Genomic DNA, 19,678 nt, shown 5'->3' with positions numbered 1-19,678 from the left:
AGTGTCAGTTTGGTGCTTTTGTACAAACAAATAAATAGTGGCTGTCAGACAACTGCCGTGAGACTGTTAAACAAATCAGCAATCAGACAGGAACTGCAGTTATTATCTTCGTTCACCGTCATGACTGACCACACTTGTTACGGTCTCAGTAAAGAGCTGCTGAATGGGCTTCTGTTGGGTCACTGACACACCAGCAGCACAGTTTGGTGAAACAGCATTCCTGATTGGGTGCTAAGTGTGTTTTTTAAGGAGGCTGTTGTTGTTGTTGTTTTTCGAGGCTGCAGCAGGCGGAACCAGCGTCAGAGAGACGTACCGAGGGATTGCACAGATGCCTCATTAATGTGTGATCAAGCAGCGGGACAGAGGACGTCTGTGGAGCATGGCCAGCACTCTCTTCCTCGCCACAGAGAACCCTTTCTACACGTCGCACCCCACTTCTCTTCTCTTTATTGCACGGTGAGCACACACAAAACACACCTATAATATCCGGTTCCACCTCTAAAGAGCGAGGAGGGAGTGTGACTAAGGTGAAGCTATGCGTATGTGTGTGTACACATGCATCTACTAAGCATGTATATGTGTATGGGTGGTGAGATTAAAAGGCAATCGAAGCCTGTCGATGTGAGGACAAGCTGCTTTCAGCGCCGCATCCCACAGCATCAATTAGCAGGTTGTGCTGTGAGTGGCTCCTGTTTAGAGGTGAAGTGGGCCAGCTGAGGGAAGTAAACACACCTCATCCCCAGGGCTCGCTGAAATCAGGAGGAGGGCAACAATATGCCACTGGCTGAGCCACAGAGGCTTGCCTGTGCCAGGCCACTAACACTCTTTAGCAGTCATTTCCTACCTTCTCCTCCAATTTCCTCACCTCGGTTCATGCACGGGGCTGACAGTGGATGGTTCACCTGGCTGTACAAGAAACCTTTTTTTCTGCTGGTACCATAACCTGTGTGTGTTTCAGGGAGCCTGTGTTTTACGCCACTTTAGCCAGCTGGTTGATTAGAAACAACAATCCCACTGTATAGAACATGTGTGTTTCGATATCTTTCTGAAAGCATACAATAAAAAGCATTTTCTGATAAACAGTGGAGGCATAAACCAGACTTTTACTCTTGACAAAAGAAATCTGTCATTAAGAAAACTTGGCACTGTGGAATCAGGCTCTTTAAATGCTTGCTGCACAAAAGTCTCAAGCCCAGTACTTGTCCTCGTGTAATTAATCTTATTAAAGCCCAGTTTTCTTCCCCAAAACAATGTAACAGTATTAACAATGAGCTCATGTTGGACGGCCAACTTTAAAGTAGCATGAAAAGCCTCCTCGTAAAGAGAAGAACAAAGAACTGTGGTTCTCGTAACATTCGCTTTTAACAACTGCTGAAAAGACAAAAAACGAAAACAGGAAAAAAAAAAATTAGTCAACCATATGGGAGAGTTAGTTTCACATTTTTTAAAATTAAACTACTCTTGACTTCTGTGTTATGACACAAGCCCACAGAGATAGGTAAGTGAGTTCTGATAATAAACCATACAGAACATCTTAAGCAGTAGGCTGCTTTGACATGAAATCAAAATATGTCGTCGTATTTAAAAGCCTTCTTGTACACAGGGTTACTTCAGGTCACCAAGGTGTAAATGGAGAAGTAAACAGTTTACTGTGCCGCGTCTAAGCGCTGACGCTACAAGTCTCTATTGCAAACACTTTTTTAAAGAAACCATTTCAAATCAATGAGGCACTGCACCGACCAGCCACAACATTAACACCCCCCGCTGGTTTTAATGTTACGGTGAACAGCGGTCAGCATTTCTGATTGATGCTAGCTATGATCGACAGGTGTCCGGACACGCTGCGTGCAGCAGCTTATTGTTGCACAGCTGCAGACCAGTCAGCGAGCCGCGTCTACAGCCACAACATTAAAACCACTGGGTGGTGATCATGTTGTGGCCGGTCGATGATAGGGTCATGAGTAGAAAAATATTTCTTCTACTTAAACTGCAACAACTACATCTTCCTGTTTTTTGTACAAGAATTTAGTACAATCCAACTCAATTCCTGTAAAGCATGACACAGCATAAAAGGTCATTTAAGAATGTTTTATCAGTGGCAGTCTGGTGACTAAACTAACATGATCCATGCCTCAATACCATCTTGCTCCATCACTGCACAACAAAACAAAAAAAAAATGACCTAAATGTCTCTGGTTGAACACGTCTGGCCTGATTTGTTGCTATAAGACATAATGTATCAGTCCACACACCTCACCTCACCCTACCACACCACACACACGTGAACACAAGGTGGATGTGCAGTAGTTCCAGGAGAGGAGTCATTAACTTGTATAACAAACAGGTCTCTGTGCAGCCATTGCATCACCAGCCCCTCACCCCACACACACACACACACACACACACACACACACACACGCGCTGGCCTGGTTGAACTCCACTGTCTCACTTATCAGCTCAGACCACCCAGGCTGGCAGCTCCATCAGCTGTAGTAGGGTGGCTGCTCGTTTTTATCAGGCGGGAGCTGCCTTCATGTTAAAGCAGTACAGCGAGCAGACTCTGGGTGTATTGCCGTGTCCTACTCTGGTTATCGTATCCAAGAATTCATAGAGAAATAAACCAGAATAGCTTCGAGATTAGATGGATAGGTAACTGGGGAAACATATTTGGCCGGTGAGAGGGCAGAAATCAGCTCGGAGATATAAATAGACCGCACACTTGCTCTAAAATTAGTCGGACTGTGACAAAGAGCAGTCAGGCTGCACTCGGCGTGTGCAGTGCACATTTTACATGAGTGACCCTGAATTCAACCGTTTGTTTTGAAGGTCAGTCAGCACCATGGACAGAGATCCTGTCACCACAGGCTGACCTCTGGGGGGCCCAGCCCACCACACAAGCCAGGAGAAAACACTGGAAAAGCTAAAAGGCTGCCAAAAGCTCTTTTGTTAAGGATGTGTGTAAAGCAAAATACATGAGACGGACTCCACGGTCAAGCCCAAATAGGAGAAGAATTATAAAGAACATGCACCGTCGGCCACACGTCTCATGACCTTAAGGAACCAGATCAGCGTTATTTGTTGCATAATTAAGCAACTTTCAACACTGTTCCTCATTTTGCTTTGAGGTTTGGCTCTAATCTTACATGTGTATGGGTGTGTATAGAGTTAGTTACTTGTTCAGTTTGACATGATATCAGCTGGGAACTCACAGCTTGGCACAATATGCTGACTCACTTACTGTGGAGGGGGGTGGGGGGGTGATCCGTCATTCAGTCGTCATTAATAATTGCACAAACACGTCTCTGTCAAGCGTCAGAGGGTCTCTGTCACCAGCAGCCCCTCTCTCTGTGTGTGTGTGTGTGGCTGCAGCATTTGTCTTCTTTAAATCTAAATATAACCGCGTCTAAAGCTGATACCTAAACCTCCTGGCTAACGCTGCGTTCACTTGCTCATCAAAGGCTCTGAGCGGGCATCCAGTAATAATAAAATGAAGTGTGCGAGAATCGAAACAGGAAATATACAAGTCTAATTTCAATTAGCTTTCACTGTTGCTGCTTTTGTGTTGAGTCAAAGAGGCGCATCGCTGGCTGTTTTTATTATTATTATTATTTAGCTAGGCAGCACTCAGTGTCTATTAGCAACAGTTTAAAAGGGCCTGCAACTCATCACTGGCTGAGTACCTAAACTTACCTGAAACTTACCTAAAAGTCACAGATGATGATGTGACAGCTAATTAGCATGTTGATTTTTATAGCCTACCTTAGGCTGGTTGCTTTTTAAAAGGAATGCTAATATTTCCCACAGCGCCTGAAGCCAGCAGCTAGCTTGTCAGCCTCGTTTATGGAAACACACTGAGTTGTTGTTGTTGTTGTTGTACTCTTACCTTGTTCAGGTGGGGGTTTCGGGTTACATCGTAGCCCCTCTTCTTTGTGTAAACGAAGGTTTTCCCTTTGTCTTCGGACCTGTGCATCTCCGTTTCCAGCGGCTCCCGTCGGACTAGGCTGTGTGCCATGTTGTTGCTTCTTTAAATAGAGCGTCGCCGGTGAAGTGTCGGGAAAAGCAACAAGTGGATGCGCAGCTCGAAACCGCGGAGCGCTGCTCGACCTTGTGTCCGTGTGGTCACTGGATCTGAGAGGAACCGGAGCCTCCTTTTAAGTGACACTCACTTGTATTGTTTTTTTTTTTTTTTTTTTTTTTCTATGAGCAAAGTCCCTCTGTGTTGAAAGTGCAGTGTCACCTGGCAACAGATGTGGGATTGGTGAAACACAGAGATGCCACCTGTCACACCTCACCTGCCTCACACACTTTTATCAAGTTTGTGCCTAAATGTTCATTTAAGACGACATAGTTTCAAACAGTATTGTCAGGTCAGGATTTATGGGAAGTGTAGTTATTAAGACTTATTCATTCAATGAAATGCAAATTTTAATTTAGAAAAATGAATGATGTAAGTCTAAGGCTTAATTTTGTTTAAGTACATGCAGCTATTTCTACAAGCAGGTTAAATGAAGCTCATTCATGTTGACTGCTTTTCCACAGAGTCATAACCATTATCAAAAAAGTCATTGTAGTAATAGTAGTCTCTATCTCTCTCTCTCTCTCTCTCTCTCTCTCTCTCTCTCTCTCTCTCTCAGTGTGTGTGTGTGTGTGTTACTGGAGTGAGGATATTTGGAGCCAAGGTCAACCTTTAACCTATACACGGTTACACCAGGAACGTTATGCAACATCAGGCAGGCTCTGAGTTTGTCAGGCAGGAATACCGTAGCTTTGTAGGAGTGGGAGAAAGGTCACTCAGCCCTCAGACCACATACCTCATGTTGATGGGGTGACTGCTCTAAATTCACAGCCGTCTTGCGAGAAAAACAACTGATTGGTGAAGATCACTAGATTTAATCCACTTTATTTAGTCAGGGGCTTGACCAGCAGAACCCGGTCTGTCCGGGGGCAGGTGTGTTCACAGAGACGCGCTATTTATGTTTTAGTTACTGTCTGGCTTTTTCAGACCTGTAGTATATCCAGTAGCAGGAATTCCCTGTCAGCAGGTGAACCCTGGGTGAGCACGTCTGAAGTCTGATTTCACATTCAGGTTGAGCACATACCAGAGTGTAAAGATAGTGGGACTGATAACGTTATCTACAGCGTGAGCAGAACAGTGTGTGAGCATGGAGAGAGAATAAGAAGGGGTAGCAAAGGAAAGAAATTCCACCTTGGGGTCTTCATGCACTATTATAGTGTGTCAACCTGTTCCTATTTACTGGACTGATTAGGTTTCTCTTGGTTCTTACTTCCTCATCTGCAACATATTGTTTTGAATTTGTATGATCAGCCAAGCAGTGAAGGCTGAAAGCAGCTGTGAAAACGTTGAAAGACGGAAAGAAGTGATGAAAGCTGCGGCGCTGAGGTCAACCTTTGTAACTGATCAATGTGTCCAGCTGAAGCCCATCACCGTGTAGCAGAACGACCTCTCCTGATCACCGTGTTTATCACGCTTTCAGCGTGTGTTTGAATGACTAATCTGGATGACAAACATCTGCGTCTGGATCAGGAGCTGGAAGTTATTTTTGAGGTTTAGGCGGGATGCCAGCTGGCAGGGGGAGAGTGCGAGGAACACAGGGGGAGTCTGAGAAGCTCCATCAACCCATTGAACACGAGCGCAGGACTCGTGAGCTCAATGTTGTCTAGGAACTTGTCCACCTAATGTGTCTGAATGAGAAACTAAGAGTGGCAAAATTCTGACTGGCCAGAGTCAGGTCGAGGTACGTACTTGTCTTATCGTTATAAATGAATGCAAAATCTGTATCAGATGCTCAAATGAAGCATTAGAAAAAATAGTTGAATCATGTAGCAGTTGCAACCAGGCAGAATATTACAGCTAGAATTGGATTATTTACATCTCCCCAGTTATTTCTTACAATTTCTTCATGACCACTTAGAGTTAAGTTTTTCTTTTTGAGGATACACACAGTGGCATGTTTCCTACAGTTTACTGTACGGTAAATAGTGGTATTTTTCACATACCGTTTGTTATAGATGCACAGGTATTTCAATTCCAGTGTTATAGCTTTTACTGTCTCTCATTTTCTAAATGTGCCACCCTTCCTGGATTGTGTGCCGGTCAACCCACTCAAAATGTTCTAGACCCAGCCCATAGTCATGGTGTCAATGTTTTCAAATACATATTAGTCAAAATCAGTGATCTGCTGTTTTGAAAAAAACATAACAAAACAGTAAAAGTAAAGTCATGGCAGGTTCAACATTCTGCAAAAAGACGTTTAAACTGCATATTACTTAATAAGTGACCACCACTTATGCTGAGAAATCATTTTTGTGGCCTGGGTTAGCAGGGAGCAGGTGTAGAACAACAAATGTGTGTTGAAGCCGGAGATTAATCAGATATACAGTAGAGCATTTTTATAAAACAGGACATTTAGCAGCCTAATCAAGGAAGGAAAAAAAAGAAAACCCGGGTGATCTGTCACTACAAGCCTCCCCCCACACTTCACTGTGTTGTCATTTCAGCTGAACGAACTTGCAAGAGAGGCATTTGGAACTGAAAGTTGGCATACAGAACAGCAGATGTAAGGCTTAAATTGCACCTTGAGCATTGATGATATCTTAGATTTTAGTGGTTTAATGACGGCCAACAGTCAAGGCCGGTCTAGAAACTTCACAGCCTCTGCAGATGATGAAAGAGTATATAAAACAGCTGGTACTGGTGATGTAACAGCCTTCCAGCCATGTCTAGTTGTAAAATTAACAGAGTGATTAGGGATTATAAATGTACTTATTAGAGTGGCTACGTGCAAGATTCCTTTGATTTAATCTTCATTGTCACTCCTCATCAAATTTAATAACAGACACTGTCCTGACTGACACACACACATAGGGGAACTGCATTAAAGACCCATGCAGTCTGCATCATACACAGTGGTACATTTTTCTTGTCTCTGTTTTGACTCTTTGTTTATCCCTGTGGGGCTTTTCTTGTCAGGAAGAGGAGGAGGCAGCAGACTAAGACAAATACAATTACTGAGAATCAAATCAGCCACAAACCCATGGTTTTCTCTCTTAACTCAATCTATTTGGCTGTATACTGACAGCAACACCTGGCCATACTTCCTGCTCTGGAGCTGATGGTAAAGCATTCACAAACCTGGTTATTAAATGCAATCACAGCCAGACTCTATGGGGTTGGGGAAACCATACATTCTGTGTTTGCACTGCTAAAAGTAGGTCCTACTGTTTTTTACTGGTTTGCATCCCTTAGTCAAGTGGACAAGGTAACAATTATAAACCAGCAATCCAACATTCATAGCCGTGATTGGCTCGCTGTGCAGAGATGAGAACTGAATATCATGCCTCCCCCTCCTCTCTGTGATGGGCAGCTTTTCACACCACCTTCCTCAGTGACCGGTCAGATCAGGTAAAAAAAACACTTTCAACATGACTGGAAAAGCACCTTTTTTTAAAAAACATAATATCCCAAGTCACAGCAGAATGAAATCTACATCATAAAGTTGGTGCGTTGTGGCAAAGTAATCATTTTCTTTTTGGCTATAGATCAAACTTAGATTGACTACAGATTTTGAATGAGAAATTGAGTTGATAGTTAAAGATTAACTTTAAACAGTCCCTCTCTCACTTGTATGAAGGTGTGCTCACCTGTCACAGCCTCTTGGGAATGTGACCTCTCAGCCTCTTTAGTGATCACTACCTCGCACCAATAAACTCTAATGAATGAACTGAGTGTGCGTTGTGTTTCCACTGCGGGTTCACAGACTTAAAGAACAAGCTTTCCCATAGTTAACGATTCCACAATTACCTTTTAAGAACTGGCAGCACAGAGGTTTGTTCATTGTCAGAGGAAAATCTGAATAAGAACCACATTTCCTCCCTTTAGGTACGTTTGTGGAGCCATAACCGTAGATGTTTGGACCCTGATACAAAAGTGCTCAGAGGCGTTGGGTCTGCTGAGCACCTTCAGTACCAGTGGAGGAAATGGGTGGATGTTTTGGAAGGGAGCCCGAGTTACCCTGAACTTCCAAGCCTGCCGCCATACATACATACATACATACATACATACATGACGGCCCTCGCTCCTTTGCTTTCTCGCTCTCTCTTTCTTTCCTATGAGTCCATACATGACCTTCCCCCAGGCTCCCAAATCAATGGGCCCATTCACTGATCACTCTTCATAATGACCCACTGTTTGAGTCTGCAGATATTTGGAGAGGTGGAAAAAGAGAGAGCTTTAAGCTGCAGCTTTTCTGTTTTGCATTATCAGAATATTCAGAGAATGCTTTTCTTTAACAGGCCATATTGTTAAAGTTTGTTGAGACTACTATGTTTCTTATGGAAACTAGTGACCCAGCATGCACTCTCTCTATGATCTTCTTTCATGTGCCTTTAGTGGTCTTAATGCAAACTTTAGCAAGCTTTAGGTTAAAAACTCCTGCAGCATCTTGTGATGGAGAATAAAAAAATAACCTACAGATTAAAAAACGCGACCTCCTTGAAACATTAAGCAAAAGAAATTATCACAGGGAATAACTTGTTGGAACAAATTGTAAAGTCAGTCCTCCCATGTGTTGAACCTTCCTACTTATATGGTGATGATGGCTTTGTGTATGTATTTGTTAAAGTTAGAAATAATTCTAGTCTCTTGAAGCAGTGTGTGCAAGAAAACTGAATATGAGAAAGAAAAAAAAGCCATGTATAAAAATAGGGGGTGAAAATATTGCATCAACTTGCCAATTTTATGGAAATTTGGTTGAAACCTCTGCTACATTTAGTTGGAAACGTGATGTTTGAAGTACTCCAGCACCACAGAAGTTGCATCCTAGCAACACCAGCTATCAAATTTCAGTCAGCTGCTGCAAAGGGAAACACCCATGTAGAGACTCAGAACTGTCCACAAGTTTGACCAAAAACATTTGTATCCTCTTTGGAAAATATGCACAATAAGCTGTAATATCATCTTTCATCATAACTTCAAGATAAATAAGAAGAAATAAGTCATTTTTAAAAGGCACATGCTGTAAGTGTGTGTTTGTACTTGCAAACACGGGTGTCTGGGTGTGTTCTGGCCCTTTTAATAATGACTGTACCCACAAAACAAGGTGTGCCACTGAGCTCAGTATAACAGTATGCAGAATTTAAAAAAAGCTCTGCAGTAGGCAGGCAGGTCAAGGTTTGCCAGACAGAAGTGAACAAGGTAATGAACATCAGAGAGCAACAGAGTGGGGCAGAGAGATAGTGGAGCTTCTCCGGTCAAACTGCTGAATGGTGTTTGGCAGCATGAGCCAAAGAGGCGTCATCAGTGCCCTTCAACAAAACCTCCTTTCTTCTGCAAGAAAAGAGGACAGAGATTAGTGTGTTAACCTGCTCGCACAGTGTTTACGTAACCTCCATAACCTCCCAGAATATGTGAGTCTGTGTACGTCTCTCAACGTGCACACACAGACTGTTTTCCACTTATTCTTATTCTTATTTTAAAGCCATTCCAGACTCCTTTAAAATGTGACCTGTACAAAACTACACACATGAATTTATATCACATGAAGTATACAAAGCCATGCACCGACCTCCAAGTGTCTTAATACTACTACTATAATAATTTTTACATATATTTTTCTTGTGAGGGAGAGTTCAGTGGCATTTGAATTGTAGATATCTGCAACATCTGAGCTCAACAAATACCTTTTCACTCAGTATCCTCCCTTCTCTCACATGTCTCGAGTCCTGGCAGCACATTGTGAAATGAAAACATCTCCTCTGTCCAAATCCTCACTATAAACAAGAGGCCTGTCAAGGATAAATGTCACATTTCCCCGTGTTTCTCTCAGCATGTCTAAACATTTTCAAGTTAGAGAGGACACACTACAGAGCTCCACTTTCCTCTGTTTGGCCAAATGAGCCTCACTGATGGTACATCTACTGTATAATCTGCAAAATATGTGTTTAGTGTTCAGATTATTGCCAAGTGGTGGAACTGATTTCACATCTGCCAACGTCTTGTGCAAACCTTTGTTTAAAACGCAATCATGCCTGCTGTGTGTACACATCATTATCATGATAAGAGTTAGGGTTGGTCCTTTTGTGTTTGCTATACTTCCTCTTTTCAAGCCCAGATTTCCCAGCTGTGCTAAATGTTTTGACACTGACTGGATGCATGAGGGGATAAGATATTTCTGACCAGAAGTGAACGCTGAGCCACCTTAAACATGTGTCTTCACTTGGGTAAGTGGGCAGCACATGTTGGCAATGATAAAACCCCTCCAGGTATGTGCGGTAGCAGCAGAAGAGGATCTCTGTGTGGACAGAGGGGTCAGTGAAAGAGCGCTGAGGTTGCTTCCTATTTTTAGTTCTGCTTTTCAAAGGAGACTCGACTCCTGAATGGCATTTCTTTCTTGCACCTTTGGGCAATTACTGCAAGTTCAATTACTATACTTTAGCACAAATGACTATATCATCAATGATTGTTGTAAAATCTTCAGTGTCCATCTACTGTCCATGAAAAAACCCAATAGACACTCTGTTTCTTACCTGTGGGCTAAGTTGTTTTTCAGTGAAGAGGGGATTAAGGGTATCTGTGGTGGATGTTTCAGGTGCATGCAGGCATGTGATGTGGAATGGTATTTTCATGTTTTTATTGCGGGAAGGGATTATGGGCAGTCCGTATAAACACACAGCCACACACAGACAGAGTCCCAGATGATGTTCAAGGTATGTTAACGAGATATGTGCTGATCTGTTGTAGAGGACAGGCTAAGTCTGCATGTCATAGGGCTCCATGTGTGAAACTGTGATTCTATGAAACTATGACTCACTAATATTATGTATAACTGTGGTTAATAAAAATTAAATGCTGGCCGTCAGCTGATTGAGTTTGTAAGAGGAGAGAGAGAGTGAAAGAGTGAGTGATAAAAGAGAGTCCCCCTGATTGAACTTTCAGTTAGCTTTCTCCTCAATGTCCAAACTCCTAATGCTATCTCAAGCATGAACCCAGCCACCTTAAAGAAACGGAACAGAAACTCATTTTGTCCTGCACATTAGCCAGAGATCATCAGTGAGTCGATTGACTGGCGATTTGAGCCCTGAGACACTTTAACTGCATTACAGCTGTTGGGTTAGCGACACAATCCCATCTTAAAGACAGGAATCCTGTACAATTTAAATATCTTGTGCATGAAAGGAAACATATTTATTCCTGAAAAGTGGACGTTCTTGCAAGTAAAAGGTTTTTTTGAATGATAGCACAGCTAGGAGCTGCCTTCAGATGTCAGTATTTACAGCAGGACTGTTTGCACAAGACTCTTCAGTCAGCCTTTCATCACATACAGCCTGCTCTCTGAAAGCTGGCACGTTTACTAGTTTATCCAAATATTTACTATTAAAAAAGGTCATAAACTACATGTGGGATCATGTGGTTCTAAGCAGGACCTTTAACTAACTGTCCCATCACTGTTTACATACATATTTACCATATATATGTGTTAATGCTGGTGTGTGTGTGAGAGAGGTAGTGAGGTAGAGAGTCCTATCATATCAATGGTGGTCTGTTTAGCATGGAGCAGAACTAAAAGACCATTCAGCTGTCAAAATAAAGCCTATGGAAGTGAACTGTGGGTCAGTTGCAGCCCTCTGAGTTGGTTTATTAGTGTGGTCTGTGCAGAGGAGTCGGCAGGCTTTACTGTATGTTGCTATGCAGTTCACAGCTAAAAGGGCTGAAAGCACTGACGTCCTTTGAAATCCTAAATGGAGAAAAGTCCAGTTCTCCCCCAAATCTGCTTGGTCTACTGCTGTGACGCTGCTCCCAACCAGCACACCTAAACCCAACTAATGAAATTCCCGAAACCCCATCACCGCCGCCACCACCAATGAGCACCCACCTACCACAGGACAGCGCAAAAAGGGAGCACTTGCAGTGAGGGTGTGACCCCCCCGTCACAAAAGCCCCTCTATCCACACAGTTCGAGCCCGACCAGAAATATCACTCACTGCTTTTCTATTTGGAAGCCGCAGAGCTGGAAACATAGACACCTCTCTCTCTCTCTCACCCTCTCTGTTGTCTCATTCTTTTAGCATGACCTTTGACCTTTAAGCTTGAACTTAACTGAAAACAGCAGCGCTCCGTGTGTTTCTTTGTCTGTATGTGTCATGGTTGTGATAACAGTGGTCAGATCTTGTTACTGTGTTGGGATGATGAGCGGCCTCTCAGAGGAAAGAAACAAAGACTCGCTAAGATCACAATAACAATTTCTATCAGAAATGAACACAGTAAATAAAATAAAGATGGCGGCCAATGTCCCAGCTCAAGCTTCAAAACGTCCCCTCAAAAATCAGGTCTGATCAGGAATCAGGACCACCATCTGAGAAACAAATGCGTCTCTCCTGTCTCTCATGTTAACTCATCCCCCTTGGAAAATATTAGACCTTGTAGTTATGTGCACACACTAACACGAAGGAGCATCCATCACAATCTTTAACAGGTGAACAGCCCACCCAAGTCTTCTCCTTCGCACACAGACATAAACACTCCCAGTTGGAGGAACAGGTGGACTCTTACCGCCAGTTTGCAGAACTGGTTTTGAAGTCCGCCGAGCATCAAGGTGAGTGACAGAGGTGATTACATGAAGATCCGTTTCCATTCCAAACGTCATCCTGCACTCCTCGTTCCACCTAGAGCCAGATGTGTATCATCACATCTCCTCACTTTCTCTCCCTCGTCACACACATATTTTCTGTGTCTTCTCTTGGCTCGATGAGACTTTGACTTGTCACCATAACATTCTTGCTCTCTCAATCAGAGGCCGCGGTTTCTTCCCTTTGGGTCTGACCTTGAATAATGAGAAGACTAAACACAATGTATACCCTGTGGAAACAGTGAGGAAGCAGCCAGCCATCTGACCTGTGCAGATGGATAGAATAACAGCAAAGATGAGGTTTGACAAGGTATCACTAGACCACTCCAAAACTACAATTATATCCTTTTGAGCCATTCAGACATAGACATACTCTCATGTTTGGGACCATTGTCTTGCTGCATTTCCCTCAATCATGGCAAGATGCCCTGTCCCTGAAACAGCAAAGCATCTCCACAACATTACACTGCCACCTCTGTGTTTCAGCATAGGTATGATGCTCTTTTTGTGATGTGTGAGTAATTTTATTAATGTGAAAGAGTGCTGCAGTTCTCTGAATGTTTTCTTTGGATCTTCAGAGACTTCCTGGATGAGTCATCATCCTGCTTTTGTACTCGTTTTGGAAGGCCGACCACTTCAGGGATGGCTTGTCATTGTTCCAAGGCTTCTCCATTTATAGACACTATCTCTCACCATGGATCTGTGAAGTCCCACAGCCTTAGCATTAACTTTCATTCCCAAACGTTTTGTAACTGTGAAGCATCACGATCTTTTGAGAAACACCTTTATGTCAAAGTAACAATGAGCGTGGGTGCATTCTCCTCACACTATGGAACATCTCCAACACCAATGTTTACACTTGACTGGGCTTGGGAAGGAAAGGTTCTGCAGATGTGGGGGTTCACATGGCTCAGAAAGGAAACGCCTCACTAACTATTGTAGAGACCAGAGAAACTAATTCCTTCACAGTCCGCTGATTTTTCTTTCTTTTTTTTTTTTGCTGTCCTGCAGCAGGGTGTTCACCAGCACACCTCTCCACCGGGCTGCTGCTGAATAGACCACTGACTTCACCCAATTCAGCCTTTAGTCAGATCGCTCGGTCTGGTCCCACCCATATGTGAACAGCTTTTGTCACAAGTGAAAAAAAAAGTCCTTTTCAGATTTTTCCTCCCCCCCCCCTTCCTCCCTCCTCCTCCTCCTCCTCCTCCTCCTCAGCATCAAGTGCAGCCTGAGCGCAGCGTTCCCGCTGCGACTTTCTCTCAGCTTCTTTGAAGAAGCTATGAGAAGAAGGCAGCCGTCGCCCCGCTGATACCAGGACGTCCGGGGATGCAGTAGCACCCGTTTGTCTTCTAGTGGGATCATATTTGTGTACATCTTGGGGAAACAAACAATACGTTGCGGATTTGCCTTATCCATCAATCGGATGCAAGCAGGTAATGCGCCTTTGTCGTTTTGCACGGTTAAGACCTGGATGGCAGCACGGGGGGAAACTCTCTTTGTTTTTGATTGTTTATTTTATACTTTATGTTTTTGTTTTTCAGAATCTTTCGATTTAGATTGCTGCTGCTTTTCTTTGTGGATTTCTTTTATTATTATTATTATTATTATTATTATTATTATTATTATTATTATTATTATTATTATTATTATTATTATTATTGTATTAGTGAGTTCATTTTCTTAGCGTCACTGGTGCATATTATTTAACTATTTTCAGAATTATTATTATTATTATCGCACGGCAGCTATGCTGATACAGATGTGGAACTACAGATGTTTTTCACACCTCAATGCTGCGTTTGGAGTTTCAACCAATGTCGGATTTTATAAAATTAAATTAATTGAATTACAATTTTGATACATCTCACTTCAGATTTGTTCTTATTGTAAACACTCTTCAGTGTCTGATGAGTCGTTGGTTCTTTTAATACCGAGCTTCAGAAATGTGGGATTTATTTTCAGTAGCCAAAATAGCACAACGTAATTAAAAAACGCCCATTTTAACTAGACAATTGAAGTTGACCTATGCTTATTGGGGTAAAGGCAGCTATTGTTGCGCCATAGCGCCATCCTTTGGCCTCTTTATTTCCTGGCTGCCTCTGGCAGCTGTGACTCCATCCGATGGGGAGCGGAGAGGGCACAGCTTCTTGTTCAGCTGATTGCTGTGGAAAATAGTTTAGCTGCAATGAGACCCTTGTGCAACCATGAGCCATCATGGCAGCATATCAGTTTCCACTCCATGCTGAATAATTGCAGGCTTTCTGCTGGATTTGTGTTATGTCCGAGTCTGGCTGTGGCAGTGTGAAGCTGAGCAGAATCTGAGGGGTGGTCTACTGAGGCTGCTTTACAGCTCTTCAGGGCTTGCGTTTTATTAGTCTTTTTCGTGCTGGTTAGATGTTGGCCACATTGGTACATTTTATTGGACACTGTGTGGTAAACTTGAGGCAAGAAGTCTCCCTTGCAGTCAGACTCAGCTGGATGGCAGTGCACGTACTGACAAACAATCCTGAAAAGGGAATGCTTTGCGGTCTCAAGCCAGAAGTTGAGTTTGACAATGCACTGATATGATTCACAGGTGATGCCAAACCAGCGTCTCATTTTCACGCTGCGCTAAGGTCTAATTGAAAAGGAATGTGTGCAGGCCAGGTCCAGCCTGTCTGCCACACTCCGTTTAAACCCCCCATACAGCCAGAATGAGTGGCTACTCCACTCCAGACTTAACAGCAGGATCTGAACTCCTGCTGCAGTGCTGGAGGATTTAGACGATTTTCTCAGTTTGCGTTTAAGATCCCTCCTGTGACTTAATCACTGCAGTCATGCTGACATGTTGAAGCTCTCCTGCAGTTTATTGATGGTCTGGTGAATCTATTAACACACACCCAAGCTATAATGTTCACTTGCTTTCATACAGTAGAAGCATCAACTAGCACCGTGTCTCCAGCATGCATAGTCTTTATATTTGATGCCTTTGTATTGGACAAGGAGTGGAGTGGAGCTAAGGAAACCAGATATGGTCATTACTGAAGGAGGAGGTTAACCATTGTGGCAAACCTCCAAGCCACTGTCTCAGCCCGTTCAGAGGACCAGGGTTCATCCTCTCCTTCCCTCTGCCCGCAGCCTCCAGAAAGACTCAGAGGACATAAATCTCCTCTTAACCACACAGCTAATGTATAAACTATAGAGTCTTGTAAGAACTCAAGAATATTTCTCTTTCCCAACAATGACACCAATCTTTTTCTGCAAACTTCAGCATTTTAAGGAATTGGGCACTTCAAACGTGACTGTGACCGATACTGATACAAACCTCTGAGCTGCCCTTGTAGTAGTCTAGAGCTCTGGACCCAGTAAAGGTTTCAAACATTCTGGGGTACACTGAGGCAAATAAGACACAGGGACCTCAACGCTGAAACTGAAGACCCTCTCAGTTCAAAGAAAGAGTCTTCCCACATTAACACATAACTAAAAGCTGATTAAAGGCTGTTTGCTGAGCTTTCCGGTTCCAAGCTGTCCGGTGCTGTATGTCATTTGACTAAATAAAGGTGTTTAGTGGTTTCTTTGACACTGAATCATCACCCTCACAAAATAAACTTTTAGATTTTCGGTTGCTGCTGAGCTAATAACATGTGCTTATACTGAAGTGAAGGACACACCAAGTTCAACAACAGGCTGAGCTCGCTTAGACATTAAAATGAAGGCAGAAGTGATATTGAAACATATGGTTTTACAAAACTTAGTCTCTTAGTCTACTGCCACGCCAGCAGGACTGCGAGGCTGAACTTATGTTTAGAGTGGAGTAGATTAACATCGGTTAATGTTTTCCATATTAATCATCTTAGTTTAGCAGGTTAACATGCAACCTTTTGCAAATTAGTTCTAGACACAAAATACAGCAAAGGCTGATGGGAATTACATTTTTGTAGTATTTGGTCATCTTCCTCTCCTTCTTCTTTGGGCTGCTCCCTTTAGATGTCACCACTGGGGATCAATCATCTCCATCTCTCTCTGTTCACTCCATCTTCCATGTCCATGAACCTCATGTTTCGCCTTCATCCTCTCCTCCTGCCTGGCAGCCCCCAATCCTCAGCATTCGGCTCTCAATGTCATTCACAACCCTCTTCCCCATGGCAGACTCACTCTCTGATTTTGTCTCCAAACTCTTCTACATGCCCCTTCCCTCTAACATACTCATTCCTCATCACAATATGTCAGCATCTTTAACTCTGCCACCTCCTGCTTCACTTCCTGTCAGTTCCACTGTCTCCGGTCCATACAACACAGCTGCTGCCCTGTAGACCTTCCATCTCTTGCAAATACCTTCTTATCACAGATCATCCCTGACACTCTTCTCACTCTCTCCTCCCTGCCTATACTCTCTTCATCACTTCTCTACCACACTTAGAGATGAGTTATTTAAACTCCTCCACCTTCACCTGTCCACCCTTTGCACCATTTAACCCCCTTCTCTCTCGTTTATGCACACACTCCATCTAGGTCCTACTGACTTTCATTCCTCTACTCTCCAGTGAGTACCATCATCTCTCCAGGCTCTTTTCACTGTGATCTATTCAAAAGTTGTGAACAAATTTCTCTCAATGTCAACACAGAAGAAGTGAATTGAAAACATCAGCTAGGTCGTCTGGAAAATTATTCCTAAGTCTATGTGTTATTCTTTATTTTTCAGAGCCAGGCCCAACTTAAAAATGGGTCCCATACCCCTGTGTGTCCTTCTCCCAGTGACGGTGCTGGCTGTGGTTGCGGCTGTAGCTGCAGAGGGAAATGCGGTCGATGATGAGTATACATGGCCACAATGGAAGATGCCTCTTGTAAGGAAAAGACGAACTGTGCCTCTCAGCGCGCCCAAATTCTCAGCTCATTTTCAATCGGAACTGAGTGGAACCTGTGGGATTGAATGTCAGGATCGCCTCCCTTCACCTTCTCTGGATGACCTGGAGCAGTTGCTGTCCTACGAGACAGTCTATGAGAATGGTACGCGCACATATACCTCAGTTTCTGTGCAAGGTCTCAGTGAGGTGACTGCCTTTTCTAGAAACATCTCATCCAACTCGCGCCACAAACGGGAGGTGTATGGCACAGACACCCGATTCACCATCTCTGATAAGCAGTACTCCACCAAATATCCCTTCTCCACCTCCGTGAAGATCTCCACAGGATGTTCTGGAGTTCTGGTATCACATAAACACGTCCTGACCGCTGCCCACTGCATTCACGATGGAAAGGATTATTTAGAGGGGTTTGACAAGTTACGTGTTGGTATTCTGAAAGACAAGTCCAGAAGGGGGAAAGGAGGCAAAGGGAGAGGAGGACGAGGAAGAAGGAGAAAGGGAGAGAAAGGTAAAGAGGACGTGGAGGAAAGGGAAGAGAACAATGAGAAAGGGGATCGTAAAGGAAAAGGTAAAGGCAGGAAGAACCGCAGTCGCCGCAGTGTAGAACCAGAGAAGCCATCATTTAAGTGGACCAAGGTCAAGAAGACCCAGGTTCCTAAAGGTTGGTTCAAAGGTGTGTCTGATGGACTGGCAGCTGATTATGACTATGCTATTCTTGAACTGAAGAAGTCCCCAAAAGTCAAGCACATGGATCTGGGTGTTATACCCTCAGTCAAGAAGCTCCCTGCTGGGAGGATCCACTTCTCTGGCTTCGATGATGACCGGCCTGGAAACTTGGTCTACCGGTTCTGCTCTGTGTCCGAGGAGTCCAAGGATTTGCTCTATCAGTACTGCGATGCCAAACCTGGATCCAGCGGTTCAGGGGTCTACATCCGCCTCAAAGAACCTGGCAAGAAGAAGTGGAAGAGGAAGATCATTGGGGTTTTCTCTGGTCACCAGTGGGTGGATGTAGACGGGAACGGGATGCAACAGGATTACAACGTGGCAGTGAGGATAACACCCCTCAAATATGCTCAGATCTGCTACTGGGTCCACGGGGACTCAAGTGAGTGCCAGTTAGCCTAAGACAACACAAGATCCCCCTTTAAGCAAGATCTCACTACCATCCCTGTGACCACCTCTGTACACGGGACACCTTACCTATACTCGTCCCTAAACCTCAGTGTTGACAACAACAGGAACTTGTCAACGCATCAAGAGAACTGTGGCCTTCCAGCTTATCTAATTTATTTGCTAAAAAGTAATTCAGAAAAAAAAAACATGTATGTATTTACAGATTCAGATCTGCAATTTTACTTTTTATTTAGACTCTTTACAAAAAGACATACAGAAATGTGTATAGTGAAATGTTTGTCAGCAAAGCCCTGTTGTATTATTAGTAATAATCTAGAAAGGCTTTTAATGTGGAGAGACTTCTCCACCACTGCAAAGCAGAACAGGTGCATTGGCTTTGACGAAAAACCCAGGAAAAATAAAAGTTCTGTCTTACAGAGGAACTCTATACAGATAAGGAGATTATTGTTGTTAATGAATGATCTGATGTTTCGCATTGTGTATATCTAGAAGTTTGAGTTTGTTTTACTACTCTAACCCTTTTAAATAAGACTATTTTCTGTCTCATTAGTGAAAGGGTCCTTATGGATCCTGGATAGACGATCTTTCTCGCTTATGAATTTTACAATTTGTTTCTCTGTTCCTGCAACACAGTGAAATGTGGTTTCATTGTTGTGCACATAATGATATTGGTGCTTATCCAGAAAACGTGGTGCTAATTTATGGAATTGTAAACTTTTTTGAGGGGGGAGGGAGAATTTTTTAAATATATTTTTTAGCCTAGTACTGTAACTATGTATTTAATGTGAGGCTACATATTTGGGTTATGTTATGTTAAGATAGGAATGAACCAGTCAACAATTTACTTGAGCTGTTTAGATTTCTCTAAATCTAAGGGTTAGATAAGATTAGCAAACAATGTTGTTATAGAATAACACTTTTAAATCTGTGATCTTTTTGACTTTTCATGTTGCTAATGTTCCAAAAATTCATACAAGAATCTATTTGAATACCAAATACCTGCAGATTGAAAACTACCAACCATTAAACCAAGATTACTACTTGTGTTACGTTTTT

At 43.1% G+C, this 19,678-nt stretch overlaps 2 protein-coding genes across 4 annotated transcripts in view; one reads left to right on the top strand and one right to left on the bottom strand.

Annotated features, from left to right (window-relative positions):
• me1 (malic enzyme 1, NADP(+)-dependent, cytosolic) overlaps positions 1-4,157 on the bottom strand; it is a 56,759-nt gene extending 52,602 nt beyond the window's left edge. The window contains exon 1 of the mRNA XM_026372609.1: positions 3,884-4,157. Within this exon, the coding sequence (XP_026228394.1) occupies positions 3,884-4,012 (129 nt within the window). The 5' untranslated portion in view covers positions 4,013-4,157. The remainder of the gene's footprint in view (positions 1-3,883) is intronic.
• On the top strand, positions 375-19,649 carry prss35 (serine protease 35). 3 transcript variants are annotated; one of them, XM_026372610.1, is made up of 2 exons: positions 375-456; positions 17,326-19,649. In XM_026372610.1, the coding sequence occupies exons 1-2, from the start codon at positions 380-382 to the stop codon at positions 18,611-18,613; spliced, it is 1,365 nt and encodes a 454-aa protein (XP_026228395.1). In that variant the 5' UTR covers positions 375-379; the 3' UTR covers positions 18,614-19,649. The 3 variants fall into 3 exon arrangements, with proteins under 3 accessions (XP_026228395.1, XP_026228396.1, XP_026228397.1); XM_026372611.1 differs by lacking the exon at positions 375-456 and adding an exon at positions 13,894-14,077; XM_026372612.1 differs by lacking the exon at positions 375-456 and adding an exon at positions 17,158-17,166.
• Positions 19,650-19,678: the final 29 nt, after the last annotated feature.

Source organism: Anabas testudineus, chromosome 16 (genome assembly GCF_900324465.2).
Source record: "Anabas testudineus chromosome 16, fAnaTes1.2, whole genome shotgun sequence".
In the NCBI taxonomy this organism is placed as follows: domain Eukaryota; kingdom Metazoa; phylum Chordata; class Actinopteri; order Anabantiformes; family Anabantidae; genus Anabas; species Anabas testudineus.
Note: the sequence above shows the minus strand (reverse complement) of the source record. Positions and strands in the feature narration are given on the sequence as shown.

Excerpts from the sequence above, each read along its gene's own strand:
- prss35 (XM_026372610.1), top strand. The coding sequence starts at position 380 with ATGGCCAGCACTCTCTTCCTCGCCACAGAGAACCCTTTCTACACGTCG. Across the intron at positions 457-17,325 it reads TCTCTTCTCTTTATTGCACG|AGCCAGGCCCAACTTAAAAA; the intron begins GTGAGCACACAC and ends TTTATTTTTCAG.